Below are 16,671 nucleotides of genomic sequence, written 5' to 3' on the forward strand. Positions count from 1 at the left end.
CCGATCGCGGCTGAGAAAACGACGCGACGCCGGCTCCGCAGCTGAGAAACGACGCCGCAGGAAACGCGACCGGAGAATCGACGCCCGGAGCAGGAGAAACGACGCGCAGCATCGCTGACGAAGGCTGAGAGATCGCAACCAGCGCCGCGGGACTTTCGGACCGTCGCGTGGCTGGCTTTTTCGACGCGCCTCGCCGTGCCGAGCTGTTTTCGACGCATATAACCGTGCAGGGTTATTTTCGACGCACACCGCCCGTGCGGGGTTATTTTTGACGCAAACCAGGTACATTTTCACGCTAGCAGCGCTAGTGTGTTGTTACAACTACCTAAAGACTCTTTTTATTTTAAACCTTTAAAAAATCATAACTTGACTTGTGTATGTTGGATTTTTGTCGTTTTGGTCTTGTTTTGTCTAGATAAATATTTCCTATTTTTCTAAACTGGTGTTGTGTCATTTTGTAGTGTTTTCATTAAGTTACTGTGTGTGTTGGTACAAATACTTTACGCCCAGCACTCTGAGGTTAAGCCTACTGCTCTGCCAAGCTACCAAGGGGGTAAGCAGGGGTTAGCTGAGGGTGATTCTCTTTTATCCTAACTAGAGTGAGGGTCCTTGCTTGAACAGGGGGTAACCTGACTGTCAACCAGAGACCCCATTTCTAACATTGGTGACCAGCGGTCGGGATTGGACTTGTATTTGTACTTGACATACAGTAATTAAGTGTACACTACTGTTTTGATCTCAGACCACTACGTGACCACATACTACTTGTTTGGTGATCTTTTGATTTTTCTCTTAAGGACTCTTTTTATTCTACTTCCATGATTTTGCTGATCCCTTGACTGATTCTTTTTACTTCATTGGGAAATTATTTTTTTCTGCCTTTTGGAACTTTGCACTTGTGACCATCATGTCTCAATCTGGAGATGCAACAGCTGGAGCTGTGTTTGAAATGGAGAAACTGAAGGAGTACTCAGTTGCTCAATTGAAACAGTTCCTTAAAGATCTTGACTGTCCCACTGAGAGCTCCACCAGGGAGGGGGAGCTGCAACAGGCACAGAGGGCCTGGGTGACAATCAAGAAGGCTGGAAGGCACACAGAGGAGGAGAATATGGGGGGGGAAGTGCAGAGGATACACAGTGGTGTAGTGGAGGAACCTGTTACGCCTGGGGGGAGGGTCCCCAGGAGGGATGGCAGGGTGTCACCCAAGGGTCTGACTCCTGAAGAGTTACAGGACAGACAGGCAGAGAGGGAGTACCAATGGGAGCTGAAAAAGCTCGATTGGGAGTTGGAAGAAAGGAGGAGGAACTTAGAGATTAAAAAAATGATTTATGCTTACGAGCTTAAATTGAAAGAGATGGAAGTCATGAGGGCTGAGTCCAGCTGGAATGGTGGCAGCAACAATTGTATATCCAGTGATGCTGCAGAAGTGCACATGCCCAGAGAGGTGGTGCCCTACTTGAAGGAGGGAGTTAACACACGCCAGGAGGTTCAGGGGTATGAGGTAGCTCCAGTGATGCACAGGGTCCCTGAGGTGGATTGGGGAACTGGCATGGGGAGTCATATTCCTACTGGTGGGAGGGACACTCTACTGACTCTAGGTGAGAGTGACAGGGAGAGGGGTTCCCCCCAGGTAGAAGTCCTGGTTATGGAGTGTGAAGACATCCCAGAAGAGTGTGGGTTGAGTGTCAGGGACAGTCAGGTACTGTCTCACCAGTCTCCGGAGGGTGATGTGGGGTGCTTTGTCAAAGCAGAGTCACTGGATGGTTGGGTGAAGGGTACTTTGGTTAATTCATGCGAGGGGCTGAGTGATGTAATTGCTGGAGAGCATATGTCTAGTCCTTATTTTCCAGAGCTATGCCAACACCCGGTGGAGTGTGAGTTCTCTGACACCAGGGAGCTTACAATGGAGGCAGACTTCTGGGTGAGTACCAGAGAGTCTGAAGAGGCATTTGGGGGTGCTCCTGAGAGGAGTGGTCTAGGTAGTTCCCAACCAGGTGAGGTAGGGAAGGATTGTAGTGTCCCAGGTAGGTCCCAGTGTAGTGGGATGGGTGAGGGACCCCATGTCCAGTCTCAGAGGAGAGGGAATGGGGATGGGTTGAGGCCCAAGGTGCCCGAGATCCGGTCCCAGGTCCTGGAGGGTTCCCTGCGGGAACACCAGGAGGGGAGCCTAGCCTGTACCATAGGGCCATCTGTTGAGGGAGACCCCACAGTGTCAGGAGAACTTGGGGGGGCGGCTGTAGCCAGCGTCCCACCAGTTCTGGTGTCTGGCAGTACCACTCCTAGTGAGGGGGTGCCGAAGTCCAGACAGAGGGTTGAGAGGGGGTTGCGGACCCCAGTGGAGAACCTGGAGGGTCAGGGGTCAGCTCTGAGAGCAGAGCCCCCCATGAATGACCTTGGTGAGACCATTTCTGGGTTGGGGGGAATCCAGACTCTGTCAGATGGGCAGAGGTCAGGGGACCTGCGCCAGCCAGACTCTTGTGTGGCCCTTCGGGACAGTGTGTCCCTTGAGGGGGGTAAGTGTGCCCCCCTGGAAGTCCTGGTGTGCCAGGCAATGGTTCAACCGCAGGGTGGTGACTCTGGGTTGAATGATCAGGTTCAGGGGGTAAACTCTGACCTGATGGGGGGTAAGTGTGCTCCCAAGGAAGTCCTGGTGTGCCAGGCAGTGGTTCAACCGCAGGGTGGTGACCCTAGGTTGGATGACCAGGTTCAGAGGGTAAACTCTGACCTGGTAGGGGGGAGGTATGCCCCCCAGGAAGTCCTGGTTTGCCAGGCAGTGATCCAGTCTGTGGGTACAGACCCTGGATTGGGAGGCCAGGTTAAGGGTGTCCCCCCTAACCTGGAGGAAGGGGCTACTGCTAACAGTGCCCCTACCATGTTGTCTTCTGGGGGGGTCACTCCTAGTTGGGTGGTGCAGGACCCCAGAAGAGAGGGCAGGGGGAGGGAAGCCTCACCCCTGGCCCTGGTCCAACCTGAAGGTACAGACCCCAGGTTGGAGGATCAGTTGCAGGTTAACATCCCTGCACTGATGGAAGAATTGTGCAGGACTGCTTCTACAAGCACCCTGACAGTTTTTGACTCTGGGGGTGCCGCTTCTGCAGGGAGGGTACAGAGCCCCAGAGGGGAGGACCAGGGTCGGGTTGTCATCCCTGACCTGGTGGAAGAGAGAGTGGTCAAAGGGTGCCAGGCACCTGGGGCTACCACCCCCCACTCTCCACAGTCGCAGTGGGTAGAGAGGCCTGAGGTCGGGCTCTCATCCCTGACAGTTGTCTGGGGCCACTGTGGCTTGCTGTCCTGGTGGACAGAGTTGCCCCTGGGGGGGGGAGGACGAGAGTCACACCCCGGGGGTGGAGTGGGCAACACCACTGTGTTGGCCCTGGTGGTACTATCTGCCCATTGCAATACATCTGTGAGCAAAGTAAAGTTAGGTGTTGCACAGAGGGTGTTTGTAGATGTGGAGAAGGGTTCCCCATGGGTTAGCTTAGTGGGCCCTGAGAGTATGGACAGAGGGATCCAACTGGAGTCAGGAAGGCGTAGAACTGGAACATGCCCCTGCTGTTGTGGGCCTGGGTCCCTGTTCTATCGCCCCAATCAGGGAAGTACATCAAGGTATTGATTGTTCTCCCCTGGCTTTAGGCTGGTAGGGGGTCGTGTTGGACTTTTGCTTATGCAGGGTCATCCCCAGTCTTTTTTCGCCTCCTGCCTCCTATTTTTTTCTGACATGTTGCTGTTGGCTTTTCAACTCTGAGCACTTTACCACTGCTAACCAGTGCTAAAGTGCATATGCTCTCCTGTTTAAATTGTATGTAAGTGGTTTATCCATGATTGGCATATTTGATTTACTAGTAAGTCCCTAGTAAGGTGCACTAGAGGTGCCAGGGCCTGTAAATCAAATGCTACTAGTGGGCCTGCAGCACTGGTTGTGCCACCCACATAAGTAGCTCTGTAATCATGTCTCAGACCTGCCACTGCAGTGTCTGTATGTGTATTTTTACACTGTAAATTCGACTTGGCAAGTGTACCCACTTGCCAGGCCTAAACCTTCCCTTTCCTTACATGTAAGGCACCCCTAAGGTAGGCCCTAGGTAGCCCCAAGGGCAGGGTGCAGTGTATGGATAAGGTAGGACATATAGTAATGTGGTTTATATGTCCTGACAGTGAAATACTGCCAATTTCGTTTTCACTGTTGCAAGGTCTGTCTCTCTCATAGGATAATATGGGGGCTACCTTTAAATATGATTAAAGTGTAGATTCCCCTAGAGAGTAGATGGACATGTGGAGTTTGGGATCCCTGAACTCACAATTTAAAAATACATCTTTTAGTAAAGTTGATTTTAAGATTGTGCGTTTGGAAATGCCACTTTTAGAAAGTGAGCATTTTCTTGCTTAAACCATTCTGTGACTCTGCCTGGTTTGTGGATTCCCTGTCTGGGTCAGTTTGACAGTTGGGTTGTTTTTCACCTCACACCAGACAGTGACACAAAGGGAGCTGGGGTGTGATCTGCATTTCCTGATTAGCCATCTCTGCTAGGAGGGAGGGGTGGAGTGGTCACTCTCATCTGAAAGGGCTGTGCCTGCCTCTGACAATGCTGTCTCCAGCCCCCTGGTGTGTGTCTGAGGCCTTGCCTGGGCAAGGCAGGATTTCACAAGAAGGTGTGAGTCCCCTTTGAAGGAAGGTGACTTCAAAGACTAAAATGGGTATAAGAAGGGCACCCAAACTTACAAACTTTAGAAAACACTTCTGGAATCAAGAGGAACCTCTGCCTGGAGAAGAGCTGTTAGCTGAGGAGGAAGGGCTGCCCTGCCTGTGACTGTGCTTTGTGGAGCTTTCCTGCAGTGCTGCTTCTGCCAGAGTAAGAGGGCAAAGACTGGACTTTGTGTGCCTTCCATCTTGAAGAAGAAATCTCCAAGGGCTTGATGTAGAGCTTGCCTCCTGTTGTTGAAGTCTCGGGGATAGCAAAGACTTCTTCCTGCCAGCACCTGGAGTCTCTGGAGAGACCCCTACTCTGCTCTGTGGTGCCCTTCCAGTTCCTGGGACCCTGAAAGGAGAGGCTGGCAGCCTAAGGACAAAAATACACGCACCGAGTGCCGTGCGGAGAAAAGATCGACGCGAATCCGATCGCGGCTGAGAAAACGACGCGACGCCGGCTCCGCAGCTGAGAAACGACGCCGCAGGAAACGCGACCGGAGAATCGACGCCCGGAGCAGGAGAAACGACGCGCAGCATCGCTGACGAAGGCTGAGAGATCGCAACCAGCGCCGCGGGACTTTCGGACCGTCGCGTGGCTGGCTTTTTCGACGCGCCTCGCCGTGCCGAGCTGTTTTCGACGCATATAACCGTGCAGGGTTATTTTCGACGCACACCGCCCGTGCGGGGTTATTTTTGACGCAAACCAGGTACATTTTCACGCTAGCAGCGCTAGTGTGTTGTTACAACTACCTAAAGACTCTTTTTATTTTAAACCTTTAAAAAATCATAACTTGACTTGTGTATGTTGGATTTTTGTCGTTTTGGTCTTGTTTTGTCTAGATAAATATTTCCTATTTTTCTAAACTGGTGTTGTGTCATTTTGTAGTGTTTTCATTAAGTTACTGTGTGTGTTGGTACAAATACTTTACGCCCAGCACTCTGAGGTTAAGCCTACTGCTCTGCCAAGCTACCAAGGGGGTAAGCAGGGGTTAGCTGAGGGTGATTCTCTTTTATCCTAACTAGAGTGAGGGTCCTTGCTTGAACAGGGGGTAACCTGACTGTCAACCAGAGACCCCATTTCTAACAGCTATTAAGATGCCTTTCAAGTCTTATTCTTGTCACATTTGCTTTGTGTTCCGAGACAGAGGTCAAAAGTCAGTTTGCTTTCTTGCATTGCAAATACCTTTCTCTGTGACTGCAGAGTTCCAGGATTTTGTAAGGTGAACTGTCTGACCTATGTGAAATGAAAGGCTTTTGGTAACACAACATTTATATAACTAAGTTAACTTTACTAACATTTCATAATATATTTCAGTAGCTGTGAAAGACCATTTTTTGTTCTTCTGTGTGATGAAAAAAATCTTTTAATAGGATGAAAAAAAAGTCAGAACACCCTACTTTGTGATGTGCAAATGATAAATATTTTCTGAAACCCAGTTTTCACAGATTATTGTTGATATACTATATAGTTTTATCAGTAAAGCTGCACGTTAGTGGGAAGGTTTTTGGACATTTCTTGGAAATTTACTGGCTGTAAATGACATTGCGCTACCACATCATGCTTTAATAATGTATTTAATAAAAGTGAGTGTTTAAACATAAACTGAGAAACACTCCTGCCCTGATGGCAATGCTATTAGTAAACTAAGAGGCAAGTCATGCATGGATCATATGTACCCTACAGGGAGTGCAGAATTATTAGGCAAATGAGTATTTTGACCACATCATCCTCTTTATGCATGTTGTCTTACTCCAAGCTGTATAGGCTCGAAAGCCTACTACCAATTAAGCATATTAGGTGATGTGCATCTCTGTAATGAGAAGAGGTGTGGTCTAATGACATCAACACCCTATATCAGGTGTGCATAATTATTAGGCAACTTCCTTTCCTTTGGAAAAATGGGTCAAAAGAAGGACTTGACAGGCTCAGAAAAGTCAAAAATAGTGAGATATCTTGCAGAGGGATGCAGCACTCTTAAAATTGCAAAGCTTCTAAAGCGTGATCATCGCACAATGAAGCGTTTCATTCAAAATAGTCAACAGGGTCGCAAGAAGCGTGTGGAAAAACCAAGGCGCAAAATAACTGCCCATGAACTGAGAAAAGTCAAGCGTGCAGCTGCCACGATGCCACTTGCCACCAGTTTGGCCATATTTCAGAGCTGCAACATCACTGGAGTGCCCAAAAGCACAAGGTGTGCAATACTCAGAGACATGGCCAAGGTAAGAAAGGCTGAAAGACGACCACCACTGAACAAGACACACAAGCTGAAACGTCAAGACTGGGCCAAGAAATATCTCAAGACTGATTTTCTAAGGTTTTATGGACTGATGAAATGAGAGTGAGTGTTGATGGGCCAGATGGATGGGCCCGTGGCTGGATTGGTAAAGGGCAGAGAGCTCCAGTCCGACTCAGACGCCAGCAAGGTGGAGGTGGAGTACTGGTTTGGGCTGGTATCATCAAAGATGAGCTTGTGGGGCCTTTTCGGGTTGAGGATGGAGTCAAGCTCAACTCCCAGTCCTACTGCCAGTTCCTGGAAGACACCTTCTTCAAGCAGTGGTACAGGAAGAAGTCTGCATCCTTCAAGAAAAACATGATTTTCATGCAGGACAATGCTCCATCACACGCGTCCAAGTACTCCACAGCGTGGCTGGCAAGAAAGGGTATAAAAGAAGGAAATCTAATGACATGGCCTCCTTGTTCACCTGATCTGAACCCCATTGAGAACCTGTGGTCCATCATCAAATGTGAGATTTACAAGGAGGGAAAACAGTACACCTCTCTGAACAGTGTTTGGGAGGCTGTGGTTGCTGCTTCACGCAATGTTGATGGTGAACAGATCAAAACACTGACAGAATCCATGGATGGCAGGCTTTTGAGTGTCCTTGCAAAGAAAGGTGGCTATATTGGTCACTGATTTGTTTTTGTTTTGTTTTTGAATGTCAGAAATGTATATTTGTGAATGTTGAGATGTTATATTGGTTTCACTGGTAATAATAAATAATTGAAATGGGTATATATTTGTTTTTTGTTAAGTTGCCTAATAATTATGCACAGTAATAGTCACCTGCACACACAGATATCCCCCTAACATAGCTAAAACTAAAAACAAACTAAAAACTACTTCCAAAAATATTCAGCTTTGATATTAATGAGTTTATTGGGTTCATTGAGAACATGGTTGTTGTTCAATAATAAAATTAATCCTCAAAAATACAACTTGCCTAATAATTCTGCACTCCCTGTATATGTAGGCTGATTTATTATATATGGAGCAAACATTTAGTGTATTTAATCAAACAAAAGAGGCTTTTTAACAGCAAAATGTTGAACTCACATATTTGAAGGTGCATTTATATGTGAGAATGAAGAAAAAGGCAACTGTAAAGTACAATATTTGCCTAGGATCGCTCAATTTGAGACCCGTTTCCAGGTCAAGTACATTACAGTTAAGTCGAGTAGCTTATTCAAGCTACTCAACCTGCAGGTCTAGTAACATTTTTATGATTGAGCCCTGTACAATGTAGTGGAGCAGTGTGTCGTAGAGTCTGGTTTAGATAGCTGTAATGTAACAATGGCTGAAAGGATGTATATGACATTTTTCAGGAATGTAGAATATGATGTGCTAGACAGAGACTTTCGCTGTCTTGGCGTTTCTTCTGATTTACCACGCAATGCAGGGCAGTGAATGGTGGCCATGGGTTGCTTGGTAAATCTGATTACAGTATTGCTGTGCTCTTGCGACACCATGCATTACAAGGGTAACGCAATACAATGATAAATTTGTCCCTTAGTGATATATTGTGCCAAGGTATACTGCTGTAACTTTGTGGTATACTACGGTACATGCCGATGACAAGGCAGTATATGAATATCTAATGGTTGCCTTTAGAAAATAAATGGCAGCCATATTCTTTTTACTACACTTTAGCTGTGTTTTTGAGTTAGGGCCTTAAATATAGGTAAGAAACAGGTTTTATTGTTGTTCCTATGTATTACCACTTTGCTAAAGTGGTAATAGGTAGGGAATTTATTTTTTTTTTCCATATTTTTCTAAAAGCTTTTCAGGAGAACCGTGTTTGTACCTAGAAAGTACTGTTGTTTTTAAACAAATGTACCTTTTTTATTTAAAATATTTTTAAGTAGCGCTGTAATTTCTATGTATTTCCATCATACTCCATATGCATACTACAGTGTATTTTCGATTCCCCTCCCATATTTGATTTTTCTTTTTTTTTTTTTTTTTAAGTACCATGGTACCTCCTGGGTAGTACTGCTGTACTCCATGAAGTTGTTTTTCAATGTATTGAAACTATATATAATTTTTCTATACCTATTTCCACTTTAACAAAGTGGTAGTAGGTATAGAAAAATTATAAAACCTAATACTTATCTATATCTAAGCCCCTAGCCCAGAGCACATCCATAGTGTGCTTAAAACAACATAGCTGCTTTTAACTTTTGTAAAGGCAGTCATTACACAGTCACATAATGCTTTGTCATTGGCCTATGCCGTGGTAGTTTAGAGGAAATTTTGTGACATTGCCACAGTTATCACTAAGTGTAAATGCCTTATAAGTTTTAAAATACCCTACTTACCTCTGCTACCCAAAATCATCATCTGCACACCATAATCTATAATCCTGCCAAATTTCATCCAAGTCTCTTTAGCCGTTTTTGACCAATCATCGCAAAACTTTGCATCCTCCACAAATGTAGAACAAGCCACAGGTCTGCAAAGTTCAGTCGAGATTCCTCAAATGGGCAAAAGTTAATAACAGTCAAAAATCCAAGCACTTCCTATCTCTGGGAATCCTAAGTATAACCACAGAATATAATGTCTATCTGTCTATCTCACTTCTGTGGTCAGTGAGCAGTACAGAGACCTGAGAAGTCTGTGAGCAGTGTTTCCAGCACCTACAAAACAACGTGTTACTCTCTACTGAAGAAGGACAACAATCCCAGCGAGGGCTCGAGTTATAGTTAGGCATGAGTTATGCATTTTTACCGGCCCCACTTGACGGAAACGTTCCAGGAAAATTAGTCAAATGGCGCCAAAGTTATAAGCACACCAAAAAAATAATTTCCTATGTAAACATTGTCCTAACTATAGCTACCGTAATATATATCAAAGTTGGAATAGATTGGGATTCCCCAAATTCATATCCAATAACATCTGCTATCTAGGGTTTATTCTTGTGGTCGGAACAAGTCCTGGTATAGAGTTGGATTGTAATGTCATACTGTGCTGATTTCTGAAGGAAGTAGTGAATTGGGAGACCAATTTCAACAGGGAAGTGGGAGGGTGGTCTCCACTACAAGGAATGTGTAGTGGAGGATATTCCACCTGTGAAAGCAAAGGAAGAGTTGGAAACTAGATTTCGTAACCATCAATAGGTGCGTACATTGTGTTTTTAATATAGTTTTAGTGTACAATGTTTTAGCCTGACTAATGACATGAAGTAGAATCTGTTTTTTGCAAACCTTTGAGCCATTTTACACTTCCCCTCACAAACTGATTTTTTTTCTACAATTTAAGTTTGGATTGTTTGTAATTTTCATGTTGAACACATGCTGCATTTGCCTGATGTTCATGATTAAATTCATAAAATGAATGCCTGTTTAATTTTTAATATATTTATTTTTTCTACTTTACAGACAACTGGTTTAGTCGGTCTAGCAGTCGTCCATAATCCTCATGAGGTATGCAAGAAAATAATTGTGTCTAAAAGGATAAATGTGTTGTTTATCTCCAAGTGACTGACCCCTTGTAGGGCTGTTATTATTTTACACATGTGCTCTCATTTGCATATTTCATCTATGCCATGTTGGTAGGTCACTTGTTAAGTGGCACCTGCACTATTATGAAAGGAAGCCAAAGACAATTTGTAATATATATTGGATTTTATCTTAACTTTGATATAATTGTGGGTTTTGAGGCAACATGTCATTTCTTTCATTATAAATATCAATTCATGAATTTATATCAATTCATGAAGTGTCATCCCAGGACTGTAAAGGTAAGCTATTTGTATTGTCTCCCTAGTCCTAGATGTGGCATTGGAACAACTAAGTTAAAATGTGAAAACCTGTTTAAACCTAACTTTCTTTTCAAGCCATCTTGAGCAGTTCCCCTTTTTAGGGTCAAGGGCTTTTAACCACTCCTATGTTACACCTGTCACTTTCATTGGTTTGTAGGCTTACCCTTTAAAATCCACTTGATTTCAATAGTGAAAGGCATGCATACGTCATATGACTTTTCTGGTGTTTAGCCCTACTCGAGCGCACTGGCCAACTACTGAAAACATACGATGCTCCATGTTTTCAGCATGGTTTGTGGACTACTTCATTTTTTTATTTTGAACGCAGCGCGGTCGCGCTTATTTATTTTTTTGGTTCCCAATTTCAGAATTTTAATGCGATAGCGCTGCGTTTTACATAGTGCGATCGTGCTCCTTTTTTTTTCTTTCAATTTGTGTGGCAAGAAAAGTCCGGTTAGGAGTTTACAAAGCTAATAGCTTTAACTCGAGCAAATGCAAGACCCATTGCATTGCAAATGCTTGTTTAATATTGTTGTCGTTCTTCCATCAGTCCTTTCTAACTGGTTAAGAATTGCATGTTTAAGTAGGCACATTGTCACTGTTCACAAGAGCACTTATCTCAGAACAAATCAAGGGTGAATAGATTATTCTCTACACAAGAGACCATTTCTTTGTGATTTGGTGCTATCCCACAGATATATGTTTGTAAGTGTGTGCGCCCACAGGATTTGCATCTTTAAATGACAGTGCAAAATTGCCCCCATACCCTTCTCCACCCCCTCACACCCAGAACCTCAAACCCCAGAGAGAACATTCTTGCCCTTATGATTGGCATTGCAGAAAGGCAGACTATTCCCCATACTGAATGCCCCATCCTAGATGCAGCACCTTTAATCCATTCTGAAGTCCAAGGAGGTGACCTTTGTTCCTCAGTTGAATTCAAGAGTTCCTGTCCAGAAAACCAGGGATCTCATAAAATGATGGTCCCCCAGACATGACAGAATGGCTTTGTGTGATCAGTGGCTTATAAATGTTGCATCAAACTCATAGCAACTGTCGTTGGTAGCATGCTACCGAGAGGGAAGTAAGTTCCTTTAAAACCCCTGTATTTAAAAATTCTGTTAAAATAACGCTTTGACGAGGAACCAATAAATAAATAAAACGACAGCGCACATATTATGCACTGTCTAATGGATGGACAAAACAGGAACTTAAGTGGTGGTTTGGTGATGCACTAGTAAGGATTGAAGCTCATGCATGTGTAGTGATTTTTATGCCCGAAGGCTCCAAAATTAATTTGAAATGTAAGAGGTTTTTATTTTATTTTTTAAAGAAAAAAACGTTTATAGTTCTGGCCAGCCAAAGCAGGCTATTCAAAGCCAGCTGTGAAAATGGAGAACAAAGACTAAGAGTACCATCTCCTGAAGGACCGTTTTCCTTCTCATTGTTTTTAACAACTACCTGAGACCATAATTTCATTTCACAAGATGAATGTGTAGGAGGCTGGACTGGCTTGTAGTGGGTACCAAGGGGTACTTACACCTTGCACCAGGCCCAGGTATCCCTTATTAGTGTAGAGGGGTGTCTAGCAGCTTAGGCTGATAGAAAAGGTAGCTTAGCAGAGCAGCTTAGGCTGAACTAGGAGACGAGTGAAGCTCCTACAGTACCACTAGTGTCATATGCACAATATCATAAGAAAACACAATACACAGATATACTAAAAATAAAGGTACTTTATTTTTATGACAATATGCCAAAAGTATCTCAGTGAGTACCCTCAGTATGAGGATAGCAAATATACACAAGATATATGTACACAATACCAAAATATGCAGTAATAGCAATAGAAAACAGTGCAAACAATGTATAGTCACAATAGAATGCAATGGGGGCACATAGGGATAGGGGCAACACAACCCATATACTCTAGAAGTGGAATGCGAACCACGAATGGACCCCAAACCTATGTGACCTTGTAGAGGGTCGCTGGGACTGTAAGAAAACAGTGAGGGTTAGATAAATAGCCCACCCCAAGACCCTGAAAAGTGGGTGCAAAGTGCAGAAGTCATTATAGGGGAATTCTGCAAGGAAGACCAACACCAGCAATGCAACAACGATGGATTTCCTGACGAGAGTACCTGTGGAACAAGGGGACCAAGTCCAAAAGTCCTGATCAAGTCGGGAGTGGGCAGATGCCCAGGAAATGCCATCTGTGGGTGCAAAGAAGCTGCCACTGGATGGTAGAAGCTGTGGATTCTGCAAGAATGACAAGGGCTAGAAACGTCCCCTTTGGAGGATGGATGTCCCACGTCGTGAAGAGTCGTGCAGAGGTGTTTCCGTGCAGAAAGACCGCAAACAAGCTTTGCTAGCTGCAAGGGTCGCGGTTAGGGTTTTTGGATGCTGCTGTGGCCCAGGAGGGACCAGGATGTCGCCAATTGCGTGAGGGGACAGAGGGGGCGCCCAGCAAGACAAGGAGCCCTCTCAGAAGCAAGCAGCACCCGCAGATGTGCCGGAAGAGGCACTACGAAGTGGAGTGAACCGGAGCTCACCCGAAGTCACAAAAGAGGGTCCCACGACGCCGGAGGACAACTCAGGAGGTCGTGCACTGCAGGTTAGAGTGCCGGGGACCCAGGCTTGGCTGTGCACAAAGGAAATCCTGGAAGAGTGCACAGGAGCCGGAGTAGCTGCAAAACACGCGGTTCCCAGCAATGCAGTCTAGCGTGGGGAGGCAAGCACTTACCTCCACCAAACTTGGACTGAAGAGTCATTGGACTGTGGGAGTCACTTGGACAGAGTTGCTGAGTTCAAGGGACCTCGCTCGTCGTGCTGAGAGGAGACCCAGAGGACCGGTGATGCAGTTCTTTGGTGCCTGCGGTTGCAGGGGGAAGATTCCGTCGACCCACGGGAGATTTCTTCGGAGCTTCTAGTGCAGAGAGGAGGCAGACTACCCACACAGCATGCAACACCAGGAAAACAGTCGAGAAGGCGGCAGGATCATCGTTATAAGGTCGCAGTAGTCGTCTTTGCTACTTTGTTGCAGTTTTGCAGGCTTCCAGCGCGGTCAGCAGTCGATTCCTTGGCAGAAGGTGAAGAGAGAGATGCAGAGGAACTCTGATGAGCTCTTGCATTCGTTATCTAAAGAATTCCCCAAAGCAGAGACCTTAAATAGCCAGAAAAGGAGGTTTGGCTACTTAGGAGAGAGGCTAGGCTACTAACACCTGAAGGAGCCTATCAGAAGGAGTCTCTGACGTCACCTGCTGGCACTGGCCACTCAGAGCAGTCAGTGTGCCAGCAGCACCTCTGTTTCCAAGATGGCAGAGGTCTGGAGCACACTGGAGGAGCTCTGGGCACCTCCCAGGGGAGGTGCAGGTCAGGGGAGTGGTCACTCCCCTTTCCTTTGCCCAGTTTCGCACCAGAGCAGGGCTGGGGGATCCCTGAACTGGTGTAGACTGGCTTATGCAGAGATGGGCACCATCTGTGCCCATCAAAGCATTTCCAGAGGCTGGGGGAGGCTACTCCTCCCCAGCCCTGACACCTTTTTCCAAAGGGAGAGGGTGTAACACCCTCTCTCTGAGGAAGTCCTTTGTTCTGCCTTCCTGGGCCAAGCCTGGCTGGACCCCAGGAGGGCAGAAACCTGTCTGAGGGGTTGGCAGCAGCAGCAGCTGCAGTGAAACCCCGGGAAAGGTAGTTTGGCAGTACCCGGGTCTGAGCTAGAGACTCAGGGGATCATGGAATTGTCTCCCCAATGCCAGAATGGCGTTGGGATGACAATTCCATGATCTTAGACATGTTACATGGCCATGTTCGGAGTTACCATTGTGACGCTAGACATATGTCGTGACATATGTATAGTGCACGCGTGTAATGGTGTCCCCACATTCACAAAGTCCGGGGAATTTGCCCTGAACAATGTGGGAGCACCTTGGCTAGTGCCAGGGTGCCCACACACTAAGTAACTTAGCACCCAACCTTTACCAGGTAAAGGTTAGACATATAGGTGACTTATAAGTTACTTAAGTGCAGTGGTAAATGGCTGTGAAATAACGTGGACGTTATTTCACTCAGGCTGCACTGGCAGGCCTGTGTAAGAATTGTCAGATCTCCCTATGGGTGGCACAAGAAATGCTGCAGCCCATAGGGGTCTCCTGGAACCCCAATACCCTGGGTACCTCAGTACCATATAGTAGGGAATTATAAGGGTGTTCCAGTATGCCAATGTAAATTGGTGAAATTGGTCACTAGCCTGTTAGTGACAATTTGGAAAGAAATGAGAGAGCATAACCGCTGAGGTTCTGGATAGCAGAGCCTCAGTGAGACAGTTAGTCATAACACAGGTAACACATACAGGGCACACTTATGAGCACTGGGGCCCTGGCTGGCAGGGTCCCAGTGAAACATACACTAAAACAACATATATACAGTGAAATATGGGGGTAACATGCCAGGCAAGATGGTACTTTCCTACACAACCCCCCCCCAAACGAAGGACAATAAGACTAGCCATGACCTGATGAGTCTTCATTGTCTAAGTGGAAATATCTGGAGAGTCCATCTGCATTGGAGTGGGTACTCCCAGGTCTATGTTCCACTGTATAGTCCATTCCCTGTAGGGATATGGACCACCTCAACAATTTAGGGTTTTCACCTTTCATTTGTTTTAGCCAAAGTAGAGGTTTGTGGTCTGTCTGAACAATGAAGTGAGTGCCAAACAGGTATGGCCTCAACTTCTTCAGTGCCCATACCACAGCAAAGGCCTCCCTCTCTATGGCAGACCAATGCTTTTCTCTAGGGGTCAACCTCCTGCTGATAAAAGCAACAGGTTGATCCTGGCCCTCAGAATTAAGTTGTGATAAGACTGCCCCTACCCCTAATTCAGATGCATCAGTTTGGACAATTAATTTTTTGGAGTAACAGGGGCTTTTCAGGACCGGTGCAGAGCACGTGGCCTGCTTCAGCTCCTCAAAAGCTTTCTGACAGTTTGCTGTCCATAATACCTTTTTAGGCATTTTCTTAGATGTGAGGTCATTAAGAGGGGCTGCAATGGAGCCATAGTTCTTTATGAACCTCCTGTAGTACCCAGTGAGGCCTAAGAAGGCTCTCACCTGAGTCTGAGTTGTAGGGGGAACCCAATCTAGAATAGTTTGGATTTTTCCCTGAAGTGGTGCAATCTGTTCTCCACCTACCAGGTGTCCCAGATAAACCACCTTTCCCTGCCCTATCTGGCACTTTGAAGCCTTGATAGTGAGGCCTGCCTTTTGCAGGGCCTCTAAAACTTTCCATAGGTGGACCAGGTGATCATTCCAGCTGGAGCTAAAGACAGCTATATTGTCTAGATATGCTGCACTAAAAGCTTCCAGCCCTTGCAGGACTGTATTCACCAACCTCTGAAAAGTGGCAGGTGCATTCTTCAACCCAAAAGGCATTACTGTGAATTGGTAGTGCCCTCCAATGGTTGAAAATGCAGTTTTTGCTTTTGCATCCTCTGATAACTTGATCTGCCAATACCCTGCAGTCAAATCAAAGGTGCTTAGATACTTTGCAGATGCCAGTGTATCTATTAGCTCATCTGCCCTGGGTATAGGGTGAGCATCAGTTTTGGTTACTTGGTTGAGACCTCTATAGTCAACACAAAATCTCATTTCTTTCTTTCCATCCTTGGAATGAGGTTTTGGTACAAGTACCACAGGAGAGGCCCATGGACTTTCAGAGTGCTCAACCACTCCCAGTTCAAGCATTTTCTGAACCTCTTGTTTTATGCAGTCCCTGACATGGTCAGGCTGCCTATAGATCTTACTTTTGACAGGCAAGCTGTCTCCAGTATCTATAGTGTGCTCACACCAAGAAGTGGTGCCTGGCACAGTAGAAAAGAGTTCAGAAAACTGACCCAGGAGATTTATGCCGTGGTCTTTCTGCTCAGCAGTAAGACAATCTGCCAGAACTACACC

At 45.9% G+C, this 16,671-nt stretch overlaps 1 protein-coding gene across 3 annotated transcripts in view; it reads left to right on the forward strand.

Moving 5' to 3' along the window:
- Nucleotides 1-16,671, forward strand: part of NDUFA5 (NADH:ubiquinone oxidoreductase subunit A5) — a 69,927-nt gene that overhangs the window by 17,176 nt on the left and 36,080 nt on the right. For all 3 annotated transcript variants that reach the window (XM_069229882.1, XM_069229881.1, XM_069229883.1), the window contains exon 2: nt 10,344-10,388. In XM_069229882.1, the coding sequence (XP_069085983.1) occupies nt 10,344-10,388 (45 nt within the window). The remainder of the gene's footprint in view (nt 1-10,343; nt 10,389-16,671) is intronic.

Source organism: Pleurodeles waltl, chromosome 4_1, assembly GCF_031143425.1.
Source record: "Pleurodeles waltl isolate 20211129_DDA chromosome 4_1, aPleWal1.hap1.20221129, whole genome shotgun sequence".
NCBI lineage: Eukaryota > Metazoa > Chordata > Amphibia > Caudata > Salamandridae > Pleurodeles > Pleurodeles waltl.